Raw genomic sequence first — 23,441 nt, 5'->3', positions numbered from 1 at the left:
CATTAGTTAATGCTGAAGAGCTTTTAAGCCATGGTTGAGCAGTCTATTGTATCTCTTTAGTTGCAACTTGAAAAGTACTATACATTCGTCACACGATTTTTACATAAATAATGTGCAATGCTAAAAAAGCATTTCCGTTATTAATAACAACAAAATAAAAAGCCTACGACACCCGGTATTCCCAGGCGGTCTCCCATCCAAGTACTGACCGGGCCCGACGTTGCTTAACTTCGGTGATCGGACGAGAACCGGTGTATTCAACGTAGTATGGTCGTAGGCGATCAATTAAGGCCTTTGTACATATTTATTGACAACCTCGTGTGCCATATCATTAGCATATTTCGGGATTGCGCAATTCAACTATGCGGCATACTACATTCAATAACGTGTGTGGCACTTCGTGGCACAATGTTTTTGTGCCTATAGTATATAGTTGCACAGTCAGCAAGTTTGATAATTAATAATCCCTCTCTCTGACTCACACAACACTAAAATGTCAATCACTCATGAGCTGAACAAGAAGTCGCATAATGCAGAAATCATGGATGTATAATATAAATGTTCCTGAGACACGCGCCCATGATAGCATAATTATTTTCAGTCCACATTCGACATGTGCCCAATGATACTAAACTCGATGCTTGATGGAAAACAAATCAAAGCGGAACAGTGTTTGCACATATGCACAGACTATCGCTATAAGAGGTCAACCATTTATTCTTAAAGTTTAAAAGATAAACACGAGTCGCATCACGGTCGATCTAACAAGCCGGCCACTAAAAAAAAGAAAAACAAAAGATAGTTCAAGCTACCCATGCAGAGGCGTGTCCGGTAACCAAGTAAAACTATAACCCTGACCCAGTTCCCATCTTTGACCAAGTGACTACTTGGCCAAGTGCGGAGATTGAGAGCAAGTGACCAGGAGACAGTGACCATGCGGCACGTCATTACACAATGTTCACCAAAATCTCCAATATATCACTCATCACTGGTTTTACTGTGACTCTTATCAGCTGTTTATCATTACAGTAATTGTTTTATAAACAGTCACCCTGGAGCCCACTTCCCCCAAGGCCAGTGCGGAGTCTGACCACAGGGCTTTACTTGCTAGGTGTCAACGTACGGTATTGGTGCCTGCACATCATCAAGAAACGGTTGGGGAGACTGGAGGCTTCACAAACATGTATCAAATAACCAAGTAAACTCAGTGACAATCGTTGACACGTGCGAGCAAGTTAGTGACCGAGTGACAACGTGCATCATTGTACGGGAACTCCCAGTAGCTACCACAACCAAAATCTCCGATTTGTACTCGCCGGTGTCAGTTTCACTTTGACTTTTATCAGCTGTTATCATTAGTTAAATTGTTTTGTAAACATTCACCCTGGAACCCACTTTCCCAGGGCCAGTGATGATCCTGGCACACAAGCCTAACTTACTGGTGTCAAATAACAGAAGATAATGCTGAAGGGCTTTTAAGCCATGTTTAAGCAGTCTATTGCACCTCCACTTGAAAACATTTAAAACGTAGGCCGAGTGACACAAATTTTAGCGTTAGACGATTTAAAAAAAAAACTATGAGCAATACTATACAGAAACGAGAATAACAGTAATAACGCAAATTTTAGCGTCAGACGACTTTTGCTTAAAATGATTTTTGCTAAAAAAAGCATTTTTGTTATCAATATAAAAATAAAAAGCCTACGACACCCGGTATTCCCAGGCGGTCTCCCATCCAAGTACTGACCGGGCCCGATGTTGCTTAACTTCGGTGATCGGACGAGAACCGGTGTATTCAACGTAGTATGGTCGTAGGCAATCAATGAGGCCTTTGTACATATTTATTGACAACCTCGTGTGCCATATCATTAGCATATTTCGGGATTGTGCAATTCAATTATGCGGCATACTACATTCAATAAAGTGCGTAGCACTTTGTAGCGCAATGTTTTTGTTCTATAGTTGCACTGTCAGTAAGTTTGATAATTAACAATCCTTCTCTCCGACTCACACAACACTAAGATGTCAATCACTCATTAAGCTGAACAAAAAGTCGCATAATGCATAAACCAATGGATGTATAAAATGTTCCTGCGACACGAGCCCCGCGATAGCATAATAATTTCAGAGTCCACATTCGACATGTGCATAATGACACTAAACTCGAAACTTGATGGAAAAAAAGAAAGCGGAACATATATCGCACATATGCACGGACTAACGCTAAGAGGTCAACCATTTATTCTTAATTTTTAAAAGCTAAACACGAGTCGCATCACGGTCGATCTAACAAGCCGGCCACTTAAACAAGAAAAACAAAAGATAGTTAAATCAAGCTGCATGCAGGTAACCAAGTAAAACTATGACCCTGACCCAGTCACCATCTTTGAACAAGTGACCACTTGGCCAAGTGCGGAGATCGAGAGCAAGTGACCAGGAGACAGTGACCATGCGGCACGTCATCACATAATGTTCACCAAAATCTCCTCTATATTTATCACTCATCACTGGTATCGCTGTGACTCTTATCAGCTGTTACAGTAATTGTTTTAAAAACATTCACCCTGGAGCCCACTTCCCCCAAGGCCAGTGCGGACTCTGACCACAGGGCTTTACTTGCTGGTATCAACGTACGGTATTGGTGCCTGCACATCATCAAGAAACGGTTGGGGAGAGGACTTCACAAACATGTATCAAAATAACCAAGTAAACTCAGTGACCTGCCTGCTGTGACACGTGAGTTATCAGCTGACTTCAGGAGGCACTTATTTCACAACAATGCAATAACCAAGTGACCAACTCACTGACGCCATAGTTGACCCATTTACTACTTGTGACCATTGTGAGCAAGTGACCAAGTATTCGAGAATAATCATAGCAAAGCTTTGTTGACATTATAATAAATTTCACTCACTAAAGTTTGAGCATTCGGTTGAACCGCTTTACTAGCCCATTTGAAAAGGTTTACATTGAAAAACAAGACAACATTGAATACACCAATATTACTATCTTATGACTTGGACACAATTATTTTGTTATACTAATTGAGCATTTTTGTTATTGATAACAAAATAAAAACTATTCAACTATGCGGCATACTACATTCAACAAATGTGCGTTGCACTTCGAGGTAGCTCTTTAAGGAGCTCTTAAAAAGCTCCTACCAGAGGTATATGTGTCACTCCATAGAGCAAGGAACTGTGGGCATAAAACACTCAAGAGTGCGTGACGATTTATAGCATGTTCAACATGACATTCAGAATAAGTTTTCTTTCTCCCCAACAAATATCGCTAAGACGTCAACCTTTTATAAAAGCTAAACACGAGTCGCATCACGGTCGATCCAACAATCCGGCAAAAAAAAAAAAATAAATAAATAAATAAAGCTACCACATGCAGGGGCATTTCATGTGTTCGCGTAACAAGTAAAACTCTAGCCAACTCAATTACCATCTTTGAACAAGTGACCACTTGAGCAAGTGACCGGAAGATCGAGAGCAAGTGACCAGAAGACAGTGACCATGCGGCAAGTCATCAATGTTCACCCAAATCGCCGATTTATAATGATATGGGTTTTGACTCTTATCAGCTGTTTATCATTACAGTAATTGTTTTATAAACAGTCACCCTGGAGCCCACTTCCCCCAAGGCCAGTGCGGAGTCTGACCACAGGGCTTTACTTGCTAGGTGTCAACATACGGTATTGGTGTCTGCACATCATCAAGAAACGGTTGGGGAGGGGACTTCACAAACATGTATCAAAAAAACCAAGTAAACTCAGTGACCTGCCAGCTCTGACACGTAAGTTATCAGCTGACTTCAGGAGGCACGACTTCACAGCAATGCAATAACCAAGTGACCAACTCACTGACGTCATCGTTGACCCATTTACTACTTGTCACCATTGTGACCAAGTGGCCAAGTATTCGAGAATTAGTATAGCAACACTTCATTGACATTATAATTTTCACTCACTTTAGTTTAAGCATTCTGTTGAGCCGCTTAACCAGCCCATTTGAAAAGGTTTACATTGAAAAACAAGAACAACAGTAATAACACCAATTTTACTATCTTATGATCTTGGCACACAATAATTTGGTAATGCTAAAAAAAGAGCATTTTTGTTATTAATAAATAAACAAAAAAAGCCTACGACACCCGGTATTCCCAGGCGGTCTCCCATCCAAGTACTGACCGGGCCCGACGTTGCTTAACTTCGGTGATCGGACGAGAACCGGTGTATTCAACGTAGTATGGTCGTAGGCGATCAATTAAGGCCTTTGTACATATTTATCGACGACCTCGTGTGCCATATCATTAGCATATTTCGGGATTGCGCAATTCAACTATGCGGCATACTACATTCAACAAATGTGCGTTGCACTTCGAGGTAGCTCTTTAAGGAGCTCTTAAAAAGCTCCTACCAGAGGTATATGTGTCACTCCATAGAGCAAGGAACTGTGGGCATAAAACACTCAAGAGTGCGTGACGATTTATAGCATGTTCAACATGACATTCAGAATAAGTTTTCTTTCTCCCCAACTCAACCTTTTATAAAAGCTAAACACGAGTCGCATCACGGTCGATCCAACAAGCTGGCCACTTAAAAAAAAATAGAAAAAAGAAGAAGATAAATCAAGCTACCACATGCAGGGGCATTTCATGTGTCCGCGATAACCAAGTAAAACTCTAGCCAACTCAATTACCATCTCTGACCAAGTGACCACTTGAGGAAGTGACCGGAAGATCGAGAGCAAGTGACCAGGAGACAGTGACCATGCGGCAAGTCATCACATGTTCACCAAAATCTACGACATATCACTCATCACTTATCACTGTGACTCTTATCAACTGTTATTACTACAGCAATTGTTTTATTAACATTCACCCTGGAGCCCACTTCCCCCAAGGCCAGTGCGGACTCTGACCACAGGGCTTTACTTGCTGGTATCAACGTACGGTATTGGTGCCTGCACATCATCAAGAAACGGTTAGGGAGAGGACTTCAAAATAACCAAGTAAACCCAGTGACAATCGTTGACCTGCATGCTGTGATGTGACACGTGAACAAGTTAGTGACTGAGTGACAAAGTGCATCATTGTACGTGAATTCCCAGAAGCTACCACAACCAAAATCTCCGATTTGTACTCGCGCCGGTGTCAGTTTCACTTTGACCTTTATCAGCATGTTGATCACTGTATTGTTTTGTAAACATTCACCCTGCAACCCACTTTCCCAGTGATCCTGGCACACAAGCCTAACTCTGGTGTCAATAACAGAAGTTAATGTTGCAGAGCTTTTCAGCCGTGGTTATAAGCATTCTATTGCACTCTTTATTTGCGTGCAACGTCATTAGCATATTTTGGGATTGCGCAGTTCAACTGGGCGACATACTATACATCCTGACGTGCCGTGATAGCATATTTTCAGAGACCACATTCGACGTAGGCCTACAAAAACTTAAACTCGATGCTCGATGGAAAAAATCTTAGCGGAACATGGTTCACACGAGGAATCAACAAAATAAATATTCGTCACTGGGACCATGGAGGATTGGAGGTAGGTCATTTACGGGCTGTACCACTTTGACACGGGGATGGAGTACAACAATCGCAAGAGGGAGCGTTGCGTATTACTGTGATACACGAAGATAAACGTGAGATAAAGTTTAGTATAACAAGCTGTCAGATCCAACTTTAGCAATGATTGCATTAAACAGTTCTTTCCTTTATGAACACCCCCACCTTCCCAAAATGAGCTGTCCCTGTACCAAGTCAATGGCCATCGGCACACACAACATACGGAAAAGTTGATAATTGTAACATTTCATTGGACATGACAGCGCCTGTTTCATTCTAGGGCAACAGGTGTTGTCCATCATAAACTGTTCAGCTCCAAAAAGACGTTTGATCCAGCCAGTGCACGAGTTATGGCAAGAGTTGCAAATTCGATATAGTTTTTCACTCCCCGCTATAGGCGCGAGCAAGAAAGTCAATTTGTTTCATTGGTAATTGTCAAAGACCAGTCTTCTCACTTGGTATATTGGTATATGCATATAATACAAAACCTGTGAAAATATGAGCTCAATTGGTCATCGAAGCTGCAAGACTATAAATAATGAAAGGAAAAACACCCCCTGTCGCACGGTCACACGAAGTTGTGTGCTTTCAGATGCTAGATTTCGAGACCAAAAAATCTAATTATTAAATCAAATTCGTGGAAAATTACTTCTTTCTCTAACTCACAATGTTTTATACTAGCTGCCCATTACTCGTTACCAGGTATGTTTTTATGCTTCTAGTTTTAATATTATTTTCCACACTGCCTTTTAAATAAAACAAAAGGGCGTTATTATTATATAGAACAAACAATTTACATGAATTGCAAAAGAGTAAACTCTTCTTCATAATACTATAAACAATCTATAAAATTCGCTTTTTGCAATCTGAAGTTATTACGGATTTTGTAAGAAATTCTGCTTTTGAAAAGTCTATTATTGTTTTGATCAAATGTTTACTCATTTTTACTCAATTGTCCATTATACAGTGCTTAGGGAACAAATGCTTAACTTTGTGAGTGGAAATAATGCACATTTTCATCTGTTTACTAACAGTGAAAACCTTGAATTTCTTATGAGTTCTACAGATGAATCTATTATACAATGTGTCGTCAAACTCGCCTTTTTATTTATGAATTTAAAAGAAAGAAAAAATGGTCTGATTACCTCTGTTGATTTTTTTTTTTCTCCCGCAAATGTATATTAAAATAATTCAGGTTTAAAATGTTGATGTAACCCTCCCCGGGGTTAAGGGGTGTGTTCCAAGTTGGAATTAAAAAAAAAATGAATGAATGAATGAATGATTTGTTTGTGCGTATTTCGGGGCCGGGAACAAACCACTCAATAAAAATGAGTGCTTTGTTCCGTTATACAGTATTACTAAGTTTTCTCTTATCCCACACATTGCTAACAGATCACTCAATTAAAGGCAGTGGACACTATTGGTAATTGTCAAAGACTAGCCTTCACAGTTAGTGTATCTCAACATATACATAACATAACGAACCTGTGAAAATTTGAGCTCAATCGGTCATCGAACTTGCGAGATAATAATGAAAGAAAAAAAAAACACCCTTGTCAACGAAGTTGTATGCGTTTAGATGGTTGATTTCGAGACCCCAAGTTCTAAATCTGAGGTCTCGAAATCAAATTCGTGGAAAATTACTTCTCTCAAAAACTATGACACTTTAGAGGGAGCCGTTTCTCACAATGTTTTATACCATCAACCTCTCCCACATACTCGTAATCAAGAAAGGCTGTATGCCTTTAAAGCTGAACACAGTTCAACACAGTGGCAAATAATTGTAATAGCATAACAGGATTGTGCACTTTACTATGTGGCATTTTGTTCGAAGTAGCTTCATAATTATCAATCATGCACAATCAGTAAGTTTGATAATACTTGATTCTCTATTCTAAATAATTGACAAGACGTCGACTACCATGAAGCTGAACACCTGCTTATGCTAAATGAATTCCAGCATTACCTTTCAACAAGACAATTACGCCTCAGTGACCAGAGACTTCTCATGATGCACAAATCATCCACAACCATGGAGAACTTGATCTGGAAGAACATCTGCACTTTAACGCAATGAGCCTCCACGCTGTCACCACAAGAAACCATGATCCACTCACGTGCAGCACTACATCCTCAAGAACCAAAGCCTATCATAAAACACTTCCCAAATTCCCAAAATTCTGCAAACTGGAATTTATACCTCCATACTCACGACCAGCATCAGTGGTTTCGGCGGACACTGAATGATCAACCCGAGCTCCGATCCCTGACCTGACATAGAGAGGAGCACAACATCAAGATATACTAGCAGAACCACTGCATGGGCTAATTACTTTTTCTCGATAGCTACACATTAGTGGCACCATTGAAGATAACTGTGAGGGCCCTTCCCCCTTCGGAGACAACACAATCAATGAACCACTAGTAAACAACTCGGTGACCGTCGTTGACCCAGTGACCACTAGACCACGTGAGGGAGTGGCCAAGAACCGAAGTGTCAGTGACAAATATTCGTATACGTAAGTTCCCATTACTAAATTCTCCGATTTCGCCACACCGGTCTCAGTTTCACTATGATTGTTATCAGTTCTGCAGTTGTTATCATGAAGTGATCGTTTATAAACATTCACACTGGAGCCCACTTCCCCAAGGCCAGGCTGGTTCCCACAACCCTTCTCGCTGGCACCGCTGCCAGCTAGTGTCAACACGGAAAGTGCTGAAAGAGCATGCACAGAGAAAGTCCTCCCGTTTCTTATTTGGTTTCTCAGGATATTATTTTGTCGATTGTTATAATTCAAAGTTGCTTGCAAGACAACATTTACCACTCTTCTCAATACTTCACACGGATACAAGAGCCTCTCAAATTGTGTCGATGTTTTTATAAGTAAACTCGCAGGCAGTGACACCCTCTAAACCACAAGTTTACGCCTCATGAACTTTAATCAAATTAAGAAAGATTGTGTTGAAAACTGCTCATTCCCAAAAATGACTACCAACCCGAGTTGGAGGTAGAAATCTACCTCCATGAATTGACCAAGTGACTACGTGAGAAGTGACAAACAGACCAAGAAGGCCTACGCAACCTTTTAATCAAGTAAAAAGCTTCAGTTACCATAGTATTGTACATGTAATCACTTTCTTACTACATGTACATGTAGTAAACTTAGTCATGAACCCACTGCCCCAATACGGCGAACCACTTTCTGATAGAGCCCCATTATGAATTATCATCCGCCAAGCCATGTTAATTTACAAGAGGGTAGCCTCCGGGACCATAATTCCCCCATGACACCGGCCGGCTGGTTGCAGTGGGCAAATAATTGCTGGAGTATTTATTTTTAAAATGAGGATTTAAATATTTCCTAACGGTACAAATTTCAAAATCAGACGTATTTTGTAGTAACTTCAATTAGCATCATTTATTAATTACAATTTATAAAATTATTATGTACATTATTACGGCACAGATGTACGCGTATACTTACAAAAAAACATTTACAAACCGATATTAAAAACTTCAACAAATAATTTATGCACATTTTCTTCCAATAATGTGAAGTAAGAAACCAACAACAAATCAAAGAAACCCATCCTCATCGAGCTCTTTAAGCAGGAGTCATCTGCTTCAATTTACTAAGCAAAACTACGATGGAAACCAGTCACAGACGACATGTGATGTGCTATTTTGACCATGGTAACACTATGCTAGTTAGCAACATTTTGTTTGTTCTGCAAATGATATGACTAAGCATACAGCTCTGTGGCATTGTAAACAAATAATTAGAGTTTCAACAATGTGCAATTATAATTGATTAATTTCAAAGTTTCATTTATTAAGTTTTTTTAAGACGAGTTGTCTTCCCTGCAGCCATAATTCTTTTTCTAAAATTAAAAAATGTTTCGTTGTCGAACTGAAATTCATAACAAAGCATGCAAGACGAGGAGAAAACCATTTGCCAAAAGCACACTCAATTTCGAATTTTCACAGCAGATCCGACGAAAATGGCCTAGAATGAAAATAAACCAATTTTGAATTTAAAAAAAAAATGAATTGAATTGAAGAACCTCGAAGATTGCACCAAGAGCAAAATGCCACATAGGGTACCAAAATGTGTAAAAAAAAAAAGTTTTCAGAGAAGCAATATATGTGTTATAAGACCAAGTATCAACATAATGGAAAACTGACTGTTTGGGGGCATTTTAAAATGAGTTTGGGCTGAAAAAGGGAAAAAATGACAAGAACCTGCGATTTACATGCATACATGCCGGCGCTCTACCAAGTGAGTTATCCGGCCCTGATACTGACCCCATTTTGTCAATATCTTCGTCGGAAGCCATTCATCTGTACCTGCCGTCTTCTTTGTTCAACTAACAAATACAGTATACATGTATTGTGTATGTATGAACAAATCAGGTGTGAATTTATACTTCCCATCATAGTTAAAGTGACACTCCAAACACTATGTTACACTAACATATTCAAAAACAACCATTAATATGCGTTCACTTAATTGGCGTATGGAAACTCTTTAGTTTAAACAGATATTTAAAAAACTTCAGTGAAATTGTTCATATTTTGATACTTATTGGTCAGATTGTTTAAGTCGCAATTTTGTTTCATAAACCAACAACATCCAAAACAAACAAACACAAACGGATGCACAATTATTTCTATAACGACGTTTGATATAAGTTGCAATAGACCTTTATTATGCTGCCTCCATCTTGGTCATGTTCCTCGTATCGAATAGCAATAATCCATGCTAACAATCACCTTGCAATAAGGAACCAGACTATGTTGTTATTCCAGCCTCGGTATGGTATAATTGATATCAATGAGATAAATTCAAGATCGCTGCACCATGATAAAGATCTATGCCGCGGGCCATTAACTCTTTTAATTTACTGTTTCTCTTCTGAAGCTCACTCCACGGTTTCCCACCATCGATTTCATGGTTCATGGAAGTTTAAACTCTTCAAACTTTGCCTTCTACTGTTAGCACCATGCATCAAAAGTTTATCCTGGCAAGATAACATGCTGCACCTGATCGGGCAGGGCGGAGTTATCGGTTGTGTAAGCTCAAAGCTTACGGGAAAAGTTAACCAGGAACGTCGGAGTCTCATCTTGAATCCTTCTTCCGGTCCTTCTTATCTTTCTTCTCCTTGCGATCTTTCTTGTCTTTCTTGTCTCGATGCTCTTTGTGGTCCCTTGATTTGGATTTCTGAATAGGTTAAGGAAAGGAAAACAACACATTAGTTAAAATAACGAACATAGAATACAGTCCCGTGAGGCGGTATTACATAGTGGGTCAAAAAACTCTCGGTTTGACAAATCTTTAGGACGAGCCGTCCGTATCACCATCGTGACATCACATTTTGCTTAGCAATTAAGATTAAATTGCAATGATATTGTTTCTTCAATCAACAGTAGACGTGAAGAGTTTTCAACAGTTTTGATAAACAGGTTTTGTATTTTTTTGTAAAAACTTTCATAACATGTGTCGTAAAAAACTCTCGATCCCCCAAAGCACAAAGATTCATCTTAAGACGGGTGTGTCAACAGCATGTACAGTGGTCTATATGTGTGAAATCAATTGTTAGCAATTAAGATTGAATTTCAAAAATAGTTCTACTTTCAATCAAAACTGGACGAGATTGGGTGTTTCTTTAACACAAATTCTATTGTCATGAATATATTGTCAACACCATGTCATAGCTAAATGCAAACGTACCTTGTGATCTTTATCGTCGCGGTCCTTATCCCTCTTCTTGTGTTTCTTATGCTTTTTCTCCCCTCCATCCCTGGTGGACTTCCTTGATTTACTATCATCTTGAATCACCTCCGATCCTGTCAGACTCTTCTTCATCGACTCAAGCTCCTTCAGTTTCTTCTCGTACTCGTCCCGGACCTTGTACTCCCCTGGCGACAGCTGCGGTACCGTTGGCGACACCGAGTTTCGCCTGGACGAAGACGGTCGGGAGTTCGGTTTGCCCTTCAGGAGCCTTGCGAGCTGGACGGACTCCACGTCGTACGACCCTCTTCTCCCGCTGCGTTCCTGGTCTAATCGATCCATCGGGAAGGTCTCCGGTGTCTGGCTTCTGATTGGGGCAGGATACCGTCCGTTGCCCGTTATCTCAGGTAGCTTACCCGAGCCGGCGTGAACCGATTCGTGGTCCAGGACTTTCGGTTTGCTGGACTGGCGACGGAGTTTGTTGGCGTTACCGTTCGGAACGGTTTCCTCGGTGATGAAATAGTTGGAGGTCACCTTTGTGCCGCTTATGGTGGCTGCACCGTCCTCGATGGGTGCAACTATTGGAAATCAAAACAAAACAAAGTAACAGTTAATAATATTTGTTTAAAAAAAAATCTTGTAACTTTTCACACAAACAAACAACCGGTACACACATTGTCTTTTCACATTAGATTATTGTAATCTTTGGACAATAAAACATCTTGACTATGTAGAAGTACAAATAAGTAAAACAGTTTAAAAGCTATCATCATAAGATGCCTCAATCACAAGTTTTAACCCTATAACAAATTAAGGCAACACGTTTCAGAACTGCCAACATCTACATCTTACAATCAGGCATATTTTGCACACCAACCAGGGAAATATTTAGAAATACATTCACAATAAAAAAGGACAAAATTTTCATAATCAGGCAGATTTTCCGATTTGTTCATCAGAACATGGACAGATTTAATGTCAGGGAACTTTCTGTAGGATCAGAGAGTGCTTGCTGCTTTGCATGTGAACAAAAGTTTTTAAAAAGCAATGTATGTTTACTTTCATAGTTACAAATAATAATAACTTAAAAAAAAACGTACCTTTTGTCCGCTTTTGATGGCGACGGTAGAAGTAGTAGACAATGATTGGGACGACGATCAAAGCAAAGACGAATATTGCGATCAGTGCTAACACTGCCAGCACTATCGTGTACAAATTGTCCTCTATTGGTAAAATAAAAATAATCATAGATTAGTAAAAGAATACTCAATTTTGATTATTCAATACTCAGTACGAAAATTCGAAGATACATTTACAATCGATTCTCGCTATAACACGATTGCTGGACATTGCCAAACAATGGCAATCTTACAATCCAGTTGAAAGTGGTGCTTATTTAGGTAAAGAAGAAAAACACTCTTGTACATTCTTACAGAGTAGTATGTTATAATAAATATATGTTTATTTATGCTGTTTTTGTGTTTTAAGATCGTCCACATAAGTTTATCTTGTCGAAGTATGAAAGATGAGATCAATTTATCTGTTTGCATTTCATTTTGCAAAGTCAAATTCTGCAAAATAAACATTGCCTCATGTTCAGTATTTACGCAATAATCAAGACTTGTTTTGTGTGTATACGATGATTAATATTTTTGTTTACACTTACCAACAATGCGGACCACAGCGTAAACACTCTCAGTATCGATTCGGTTCCTCGCCTGACACAACACCACGGACTCGTCCATGCTGAGTGATGCGGACGTGATAGTAAGAGTTGACTCAGACGTCCCCGAGTCGCTGATTACAAACCGGTCGTCGCTCTCGGCGATCTCAACACCGTTGTAGAACCACTGGTAACCGAGGACAGCTGGGTCGCCGGTGGCGGTGCACATCACAGAGCCGGTTTCATCCTCGTATATTTCAAGCTTCAGGAGGCTTAGACTCACTGAGATTGTAGGTGTCACTGTACAAAATAAAAACAATTGTCAGTTTATTTAGTTGATGTTTTTAGCCACGTTATATATAGAATAGGACTCAACACTGCAACTTCAACTGATCGGTACATGGTGAATATTTGATGGCGCTGACCAATTTAGTGACACTTTATGACCACATGTACTGACTTAATTTTGTTCGCAAAATTAATTGTACAAGTTTTAATTAGTTTTTTATCCACGAAGTTAATCCTTGTGACAAGGAAATGCTGTGGGCAAATATATTTGGGTGACCTAAGTGCTTCAAATCGATACACTTTATACAAATATTCTTTAGGTAAATTTAGGTTGCATTTTTTTTAGGGATAATCACCATTAATTAACTATTTAGTGCATGAAGTCCTAAATTTTAAAAGACAGCAATTATTATCTCATAAACTAAACTCACGTTCAAAGTCCAACGGCGGCAGTTCACACTTCTGCGTCGTGGTGTACGACGGATGACTAGACAAACACTCGAAAGTAGACCCAATCATGTCATTGGTCAACACGAAGTTGACGTCATTCCTGGAGTAGAGGTCAGAGGCTCTGTAATCTCCCGAGAGCTCAGCGTTGTTTCTAAACCAGTCGAGTTTTGGCTGGGGCTCGCCACCGCGTGACGTGCATGAGATTGTGACGTTGTCACCCTCTCGCAGGTCGGACGAGGGCAACATAGAGCAGAGTGGGTAACCGCCATCGGGTGCAGTAGCAGCTAAAGAGGTGAAAATAAAAATAAAAATTAAATAAATTAGTTATATACTTCGACAGATCAGGTCTCTGGATAGCATTGACCTATTGTACAACAATTATTTTTTTAGTTTTATTTAGGTTGTTTCGTTATAAAGACCTATTCGGAAGTTGAGTCTGAGTTTTTTTCCAAAGTTACCGTCAAATTGAAAAATTGTCAGACGTATTGTACCCCCAAATCACTCTCTGGGCTCTAATTTTCATATTCGTAAATTTCGTGCGATGAGAAAGTTTCAAATGAAAAATGCATTTAAACAGTAACTCAAAATAAAAACCATCAACAAATATTATATTTAAAAATGTCGTTTCTTTTTGAAGCCCACTCTTGATCCATAAACTTCATTTACCAGAAGCTCGGAAAAAAGAAAAAAAACATTTGTATGAAATCGAAACAAACTGCACAAACGACCATCTAGGCCAGGGCAGATGAATGCAAACTCCGGCCACATTGGAGGCTGTTATAAAATAATCCTCAAATTTTTTCAATAATTTATACAAACTTACCGATGACAGTTAGAGTGGCACCACTAGATGAGATAGCATCATTTCCTACACCACCACCGCTCACGATACAATGGTAGGTACCCACGTCCGTATCTGCCACGTCTGAGATCATTAGGTTGAACTCACCAACGTCCTGGTCACCAACGATTGAAAACCTACCAAAAGGAAATAATTTAACAATATTTAATTTAATTCGTTTGCTTATTTCTTTTGCAATACATGGATATGTTTATGTTTTACTTGTTTATGCAAATGACAAACCGGTTTGGATTGAAAGCTAATAACTGAGCTCCCCTTGTCGATGTGTATATTGAAAAAAAAGTTACAATTGACAAAAAATAAGTCTATATTTTAAAAGAAGGATGTCTGCCTAACACTACAGGAAATGTTTGCCTCCCTTCGGTTAAAAGAGTTGGGAACAAAATACAAAGACAATAAAGAACTTTCGAATGCAGATACTAAAGCCGCAGATTTAAATCAACGAACAGCAAAACATAATTATACCGTCGGGTCTGTTTACAACAGAAGTACTAATCTCAAAGTATTTGAAAATGGAACTTTATGTAGTCGGCAAACTAACCTGGTGTTGCCATTGGCGATTTCGTAGTCGTAGCTGATAGCCTGACTGTTCTGTAACCACGACACAGTTCCGACTCTGTCGACCACTTTGCACCGCATCAGGGCATCGGTGCCCTCCACGAACACGGAGCTCGACGGTACGATTGTGAGACGTTGTCCGGACCCTTTGAGAAGAAAAAAGGTACACGAGTTAAACTAAAAAAAAGTTTATGACCTCAGGGTCTTTCTTGAATGTTAAATCGATTTGAAATTATTAAACTTCATACGGTAATCGCATCCTTAACATACATTTTTCAGGGATGCTAAATTATGACAGTAAAATTAGTTTGATATTGTACATTCACACCTGTACAGTAATTTATGTGAATGTTCAATGTCCAATATCGATATAGAAAAGTAAAAACATTCACTGTACAAACGTATGTGAATGTCCAATAATATCAAACTAACTTTACTTTCATTGCTATTTTGGAGTATACATCTAAGTCATAATAGCCAAAGTAAATTTCCTGAAAGTTGGTTAAGAAATCGTTTCAGAAACAATTTTTTTGTTGTCAAACATTTGATTTCTTACACTTGTTGATAAATCGTCTGCGCCAAAAGTGGGATCTGTCGTATGACAATTTTGTGCAATTGGGTTTACAGCAATTATCTTGTTGTTTGGTTTCTACTTCAAGGTATACGGATACAAGTTCATACCTTGTATAGTCAATGTTGCTTGAGTTGACTCGATTCTCGCGCTGGTACCCGCCGCCGTGACAACGCACTGGTACGCGCCCTGATCAGCGGCCTCTTCTGTCGACACAATATTGAGATTGTACTCGCCGGCTGATTGGTCCCCAACGATGGAGTAACGGGCGTTCCCATTGGTCACTACTGTGTCGTTGCTTATGATGACGCCGTCTTTTAGCCAATACAAGAACCCCTCTTTGTTGTCGACTGTGCACAGCAGGGTTGCCGTCGTTTCTGACGATACAGAGGTGTCCCCTGGCTGAGTGGTGAAGCTTTGGACCTCTGAAATCACAACAAAAATAGTTTTCATCAATTTTGTTCGGTTATATTCAACCCAAGATCCTGTTGCTTATTTGCACAGCCACAACCATGGGTGGGCATTATTTTCGCGTCCACTTTACGAACCATAGTTTGAAAATCACTGTCATTTATCTCAATGTTAGATAGAAATCAAACAACAATCGCTGTGTCAATGATGAATGAAGACCTTTTCATTTTGTTGAACACTAGAACTGCAAAGTGTTGCTTTTTCGTAGTTAAGAGGGTGCCACTTTTGACAGTGACGTTTTGTTTCAGTAAATTCTGGTTTGCCTGCATTTTTCTCGACTTTCGACGGTGATATTTTTTCCGTAAATAAGACGATGTTATTCTCGGCTATACTTACGAAACACAGTGAGTGTAACAGTGCCAGAGAGAAGCTCGTCGGTGCCGACACCGCTCCCCGTCACAAGGCATTGAAACTCCCCCGAATCGGCCAGCTCAGCGTTGACAATCTGCAGGTTGAAGATAGACGAGCCATCACCCTCGATGGTGTACCGTGTATTGGATGTGTCGATTATGGTTGTGCCGACGCTGACTGGGGAAGAGTTCCTGGTCCATGTGACGGTACCGGCTAGGTTCGTAACGGAGCACTGCAAGGTTGCTGTGGCGCCTTCGGTGGCAGAGGTGTCCGTGGGGAGTACGGAGAAGGCCTGCTGTGCGTTACCTGGATGGGGGGAGATATATATCAGGTAAAATAATGTTTCTTGGTGATGGGCATTTCTCTTGATTGGAAAAAATATATATAAATCAGGTAAAACACTATTTCTTTGAGTTCGGTACTTTTTGTAGGACAACAAACACAATGTCCACAGATTTACACTAAACTTACACAGTATGAAGATAATGATAGTAGAAAGCTTCCCTGAAAATATTACTTGCTGAGGTGCTGTAGTTTTTGAGTAATGAGTAAAACAATGTTATAAATGAAAATAATTTTCGTGTCACTCATCATGAGACGAAAATTATTTTAGCTTGTAAAAACGTACTTTCATGACTTTGTTTTACTCATTTCTCAACAGCACCTCAGCAACTAATATTTTAAAGGGAAGCTTCAAATTTATCTTCAAACTGTGTAAGTTTCATGTAAATCTGTGAACATTGTGTTCTGTTTTAGAAAAAGTACCCAAATCCTTTAATAACGTTTTTTGGGGAAACTTTGATATTTCATTTCTGAAGTCAAGGCCTCTGAGAAAAGCGAACTTTAATCACTGTAATATTAGCCAAAACTCCAAGTGAAGAGAAGACAGTTTGAAGGAAGCTTATTAATAATCATTGTCTATATCTTTCACGAGTTTACCATCAGAATGAAAACCCTTGTGAAATTGACAAAAAATTGCCTGCATGCGCATGAATGGCCATAAAAAAAAACTGTTACATGCATAAACACAATGCGCGTACCCAATTCATACAATAAAAGACAAAACATAGGCAGAAAATCCAACATAAAAAAAAAGCCAAGGCCTATACTAAAAATAAAATATATTTTACAGTTAATTTGTTACAATAATCACTTTGAAACCACTTACCAATTCTGATCTGCAACACGAGTAAGCAAAGGGCCACCAATGAAACGACCTTCTGCGTTGATAAAGTCATGATGGCCACCTCTGTTGGGACAAAAAGAGAGAGAAAATTAGAAAACTGAATGCAACTACAAATGAACTTTCAGAGGTATTTTAAACGTATTTCAAGGAATTTTTGAAACTATTATTTACACTGATCATTATCTGCACAAGATTATGTCAATACAAAACATGGGGTAATCGTATGCAAAGTGAACAAATATGAATGACTAATACCGTTTGAAATATTTAACTTTCATGGAACGGTTTCATTTCAAACTATACTTTTCCAAAATTCACAACTAACGGTAAGGGACTATAATTTTTATAAGAAATAACATTGTAACCATTTTGTGACTGCGTATACTACATGTCTTTTTCAATTACTAAGGGTAACGCGTCACCAAACGGTTCATGTTTAACAATGTTACATAACACATTCGTTGATCCACTTATACAAGCAGCGTCTTTCAGCGATCAAACTTAACCGATTGATTAAACAAAGAAAGAAAACAATTTGAATGAATCATATTGATCCTTTGACACACCCATAGAAAATCGGTTAAAAATAATAATGTTTAAATCTTACAAAGTCATTCTGAATAGCAAATCCTTCCAAAGTAAAAAAATGTCACATCGTTCATTGTATGACGAGGACAAAATTAGCTGTTGCAAACTGCTTGCCAACCACATGACCAATTGGAAAGCACAATTCTTGTAAAACATGTATGTGGAAAGTAAAATAAGTATAAAACACAAATAATGACCTACAGATAAAGAGCTATGGTTTACTCTACGTGCTTTTACTTTTTTGTTTGAAACGTAAACAAATTAGTATTCACTATCATATCTGAAAGCATTAATTTTTGTTATGGTAATTTAAAATATTGCTGATAAACGACTTCCTTAACATTAGGCCTGGAATCGTTTTGGCGCATGCTATCATTACATTTAATTAAACTACATAAATTTCAATCTAGTCACACTCACAATTATGTCATTGCCAACAAGCAACGAAAAACAACCAAGAAAACATTATGCCATCATTCTTAAGGTAACGTTTCCGTTTGTCGCAAGCACTTTTTCATTCGATATGAAATAATACAGTATCTAATTGGCCTCAATGAGATATTTCTTTTTGTAAAAAAGTGCTGGCGCCATACGGAAAGTTATCCATTCTGGATACTAATAGTAATAGAATTACAAAACAAAATGTACTGCGGTCTAAGTTTAGCCCCAGCAAATGCCCACAGTAACCAGGCAGTCACAATATCAATTGACATGGTCAACACAACAACCAAAATGAATGTAGTAAACATTGGAAATTATCCGGAAATACCTCATAATAACAACGAAAAATTGATGATTACAATACATATTTTTATTAATGATAACAATTAACATCATACATCAACTTATGATAAAATACTCACCAAACAAATAAGATTTTGCAGCCTTTTATAAACTCCCTTTCGATCAAGAAACTCTTCGATGATTGCAAACAGGTTTTATGTCCGTTTTTTCTCATAAACACGCGCGTACGATATCTACATAAATCCAAATCTTGGACGAGAAACCACTTAATCAGTGGTGATCATTCGTTGAGATATCCACTCTGAAGATCTTGGCAAATAAATTCCATTTCAAGTGGTAGAAGAAGTCTCTTTTAAAACCCACGTGAAGATGGTGTTAACGCGCAGATAAATTACATCAAGTTTAACTCAAACGTGTGGCAAATTACACCACGTATGTCTATGGAGTCACAAAAAGAAAATGGGGTCGGGAGAAGATAGTTGTTTCCTATGTGGGGGCAGGGGAGCATAACAAAGGGGTAAACATCGAGACTCTAGCAACCGTTGTCAGGTCCCCTAAACAAGCTACATGTCACAGCGTTGCTCACGCCGTGTGTATGCAGTAAGACGATACCGTAAACGACAGTACACAGCGCGCACGAGTGAACACCACTTTCCCCGTCCGTTCACTTTCCAGCGTTCTGATTGGTCTGTACCGTCACGCCTCATTAAACCGCTCGATATTCAACAAATGAGGGGGCCTGATACAAACACGTTCAGGTAAACGTTTCACAATGGCAGCCAGCAGACTCACACGGCGGGCGGTGCTTTATTAATAATCATGAGGCCGTGGAAATCTAAGTAAACGTGTTTACGACGTGTTTGTAATGGAATGAGTTTCGGCATTGTTGCCTGGCACTGTTTGGGTTGAACCATGGAGGAAGAACTGTGAGGAAGTTGTTGAGGTTCAGCAAAGCCCTTACTCTATGGTTAAACATGGAGGTAGGATTAGGGTTAAAGCGCTTAAGAAATGTGGGCTGTGTAAACCGACCATGAACCGATTGACTCTGTACACAGTTAAATAATGTAGGCCTCTAATGGGCGTGTTATTGCTTGGGTAAAAACAAGATTCGATTCAAATCAATCCGATTCACAAGCATCGATTTGATCTAACAATTAATTTGCAAAGCAAAATATTTCAGCCTGAACTTGTTGCGAACCCATTGCATTCCAAAGCTGAGTTAAGTACGCGTCAACGAGTTGATATATTTGATGTTGTTCTGCAATGCAAGGGTATTCATTTTATGTAGTCAGAAATGTTAAACCAGCCATGGACTGTTATTTTAAATACTAGCTATGCACGGCAAAAACAAATTTTGGAAAACGTAACATAGACTATAAACTCCAACTCAACACCAAGTTCATTATATATAAGGCATCTCCATTTTTAGGGGCTACCATTTCCCATGGCGCAATTTTCTGGTTATTTAATGAGATTATCATTACTAACAGCGTCTTTATAAGTTATGTCAGACAATACTACAAAAAAAAACATGTTATAGTCCGATAGATCAGGGCCCAATTTCATAGAGCTGCTAAGCACACAAATTTGCTTAGCATGAAATTTCTTCCTTGATAAAAACAAGATTACCAACCAAATTTCCATATGTTACATATTGCTTGTTACCGGTATTCAGCTGTTGTTTGCTTATCCTGAAAAATCAGGTGGAAATTTGGTTGGAAATCCTGTTTTTATCAAGGAAGAAATTTCATGCTAAGCAAATTTTTGTGCTTAGCAGCTCTATGAAAGGGTAGGAACTAAAGACAACCTAGAGCAACAACTACTTCATCAACTGCAAATTGAATTTCAGTGATAGAAGCACTGTTTTAAAAAAAATGGAAAAAATGGAAAGCACTGGAATATCCAAAATACAAATCAAGTCCCCATATTTCTTTCGGTGTTATTCAACGCGACAGCAACCAACACCACCACTTTCACGAACCAGGATCTGAACTTTAGATTCCAAAAAGAATTGTTCTTTGCGTGTTGTCCTGAACAAAGGTATTCTGAGCTGGAGGCAAACCACTCATGGAAAGTATCGAATGGACCTGTTTGGGCAAAACCTTTGACAATAGATTGTGGCATTGAAGGTGCCACGAGTTGGTCCAAAAGGATGCCAACAAAAGGAGGGGGGGGGGGAATTCTGCATTTTTTATGATTAAAAAAACCAAAGAACTTATGGAGTGAACATTTTTAAATAACCACAGAGCTAATAGAACGGTAACTTTATAATGAACCAGTGAAGGACACATTTTAACAAGTTTTAAAAATACGGTTTGTAAGTTGTCTCTATCATTACCAGTTGAGTATTCCTTTTTAAACCTTAATCCTAAACCTGTATAATTTGTTGTTTTAGTGAGATCCTTCCTCACCATTGTGGCAAGCCACAACTCAACACTCAAACTGCTGGACTGATTATGGTGTTATACATGTACATGTACAATGTACCTGATTCCATGAAGAGCACTCAGTTGACTGGTGCAGTCCTCAGTCAAACACCAATTCAGTAACTTAACTCCCAAACGGTTGAACTCTGAATATGGTGGTCTGCTTGATCCCATGTAAAGCATGGTCAGTTTACTAAACTGTAGTCCACAGTTAATTACCATTTCAGTAAACTCAAGACCCAATCTGCTGTGACTCTGATTGTGGTGGTATGCCAGATTATACATAAAGCATAATCAGTTAACCAGTGCAGTGCAGTCCTCAGTCCAACAGAATCAAACAAAATATGTGTTTGATTTTGATGTGCTGGGGGTTAAAAACATGGTGCATAACATGTGTGGAAACAAATGTACAAAATGTAGTTAAAGCTGAGGTTACAGGCACTGGACACTTTTGGTAATTACTCAAAATAATTGTTAGCATGAAAATTACTTGGTAATGAGCAATAATAATAATAATAATAATACAAGGTATTTATAAAGCGCTCTAACTAACAGGGGAAAGTACCACAGCGCTGTACACACAAAATAAACAAAGAGCAAAGAATAAATAAAAGCTAGCAAATCAGGTGAACAGGTGGGTTTTGAGAGATTTCTTGAAGGCTGCTAGTGAGCTAGAGTGGCGGATGCTGTGAGGTAAATCATTCCAGAGTTTGGGGGCAGCAGCGTGGAAGCTTTTTTCACCAGTAGTGGTGCGTGTTTTGGGGATGGCAAGTAGTCTGGTGTCAGTAGATGACCGGAGGTATCTGTTAGGTTTGTACAACTGAATGAGATCCGTTAGGTATGAAGGCGCAGAGGCGGTATTGAGACATTTGAAGACCAGGGTAAGTATTTTAAAGTTGATACGGTTGGAGACTGTCAGCCAGTGAAGATCGTGAAGAATGGGAGTGACTCTGTCATATTTCTTGGCCTGGTAGATCAGTTTAGCTGCACGATTTTGGAGCCGTTGAAGGCGTTGACAGTCAACAGATGATATTCCATAGAGAAGAGAGTTAGCATAATCGAGACGAGACGTTACAAGGGCTCTAACAGCAGCATGGCATGTGGGCTTATCAATGTACATTCTTATCCGAGAAAGGTTACGTAGACTGAAATTAACGGATCGGCAAATAGAAGTGACTTGGTCGGACATCCGCATGGCCTGGTCAAACTCCACTCCAAGATTTCTGATATTCGTGGAAGGCTGGATGATTTCGGAGTCTACTTGGAGGGAAACATCAGATAGCGAACTGAGACATCTACTGTTGGCACAGACAAAGAAATCAGTTTTGGAATCGTTGAGTTGAAGCATGTTGCTTAACATCCATTGTTTTATGTCCATTATACATTGCGACAATGTGGAAAGAGCTTGATTGATTTCACCAGGGTTGTTGGGATTAAATTGAATGTACAGCTGGGTATCGTCAGCATAGAAGTGATAGCGAATGTGCTCAAACCGTTCAATAATTGTGGCCAGGGGATAAGTAAATAGGGAAAACAGCTGAGGCCCTACCACAGAACCTTGTGGTAAACCAAACTCCAATACCTGGGGGTCAGATAGCTCACTAGCAACCTTAACTCTATTAGTGCGACCAACAAGGTATGAATGAAACCACTGTTGAACATGACCTGTTAACCCAAAAACATTATATAATCTATCCAAGAGGGAAACATAATCAATGGTATCGAACGCCGCCGACAGATCCAGCAACACCACGAAAACAGCCTGCCGATCATCAAGAGCACGCATTATGTCACTCTTGATTCTCAGCAATGCCGTCTCAGTGCTGTGGCCAGACCTGTAAGCAGACTGAAACTTCTGAAACAACATATTAGTACAAAGATGATCATTGATACGAGTTAAAGCAACCTTTTCAATCAGTTTCGATATAAATGCCAAGTTAGAAACCGGTCTATAGTTCTTGAGATTGTTCA

The 23,441-nt window shown here is 39.2% G+C and overlaps 1 protein-coding gene and 3 non-coding genes across 4 annotated transcripts; all 4 read right to left on the bottom strand.

Moving 5' to 3' along the window:
* Positions 1–160: 160 nt before the first annotated feature.
* Positions 161–279, bottom strand: LOC139951896 (5S ribosomal RNA). Its single transcript, XR_011787857.1, has one exon. It is a non-coding gene; the product is annotated as a 5S ribosomal RNA (ribosomal RNA).
* Positions 280–1,698: 1,419 nt separating this feature from the next.
* On the bottom strand, positions 1,699–1,817 carry LOC139951892 (5S ribosomal RNA). The gene has a single exon (XR_011787854.1). It is a non-coding gene; the product is annotated as a 5S ribosomal RNA (ribosomal RNA).
* Positions 1,818–4,146: 2,329 nt separating this feature from the next.
* LOC139951884 (5S ribosomal RNA) lies at positions 4,147–4,265 on the bottom strand. Its single transcript, XR_011787847.1, has one exon. It is a non-coding gene; the product is annotated as a 5S ribosomal RNA (ribosomal RNA).
* Positions 4,266–9,140: 4,875 nt separating this feature from the next.
* Positions 9,141–19,626, bottom strand: LOC139951731 (uncharacterized). Its single transcript, XM_071950786.1, has 11 exons — positions 19,164–19,626; positions 17,695–17,775; positions 16,512–16,832; positions 15,815–16,129; positions 15,117–15,279; positions 14,537–14,691; positions 13,695–13,997; positions 12,979–13,275; positions 12,413–12,535; positions 11,313–11,890; positions 9,141–10,802 (listed from the first exon to the last, which is right to left on the bottom strand). The coding sequence occupies exons 2-11, from the start codon at positions 17,762–17,764 to the stop codon at positions 10,701–10,703; spliced, it is 2,427 nt and encodes an 808-aa protein (XP_071806887.1). The 5' UTR covers positions 17,765–17,775; positions 19,164–19,626; the 3' UTR covers positions 9,141–10,700.
* Between the last annotated feature and the right edge of the window lie 3,815 nt (positions 19,627–23,441).

This window comes from Asterias amurensis, chromosome 19 (genome assembly GCF_032118995.1).
Source record: "Asterias amurensis chromosome 19, ASM3211899v1".
NCBI classification, from domain to species: domain Eukaryota; kingdom Metazoa; phylum Echinodermata; class Asteroidea; order Forcipulatida; family Asteriidae; genus Asterias; species Asterias amurensis.
Note: the sequence above shows the minus strand (reverse complement) of the source record. Positions and strands in the feature narration are given on the sequence as shown.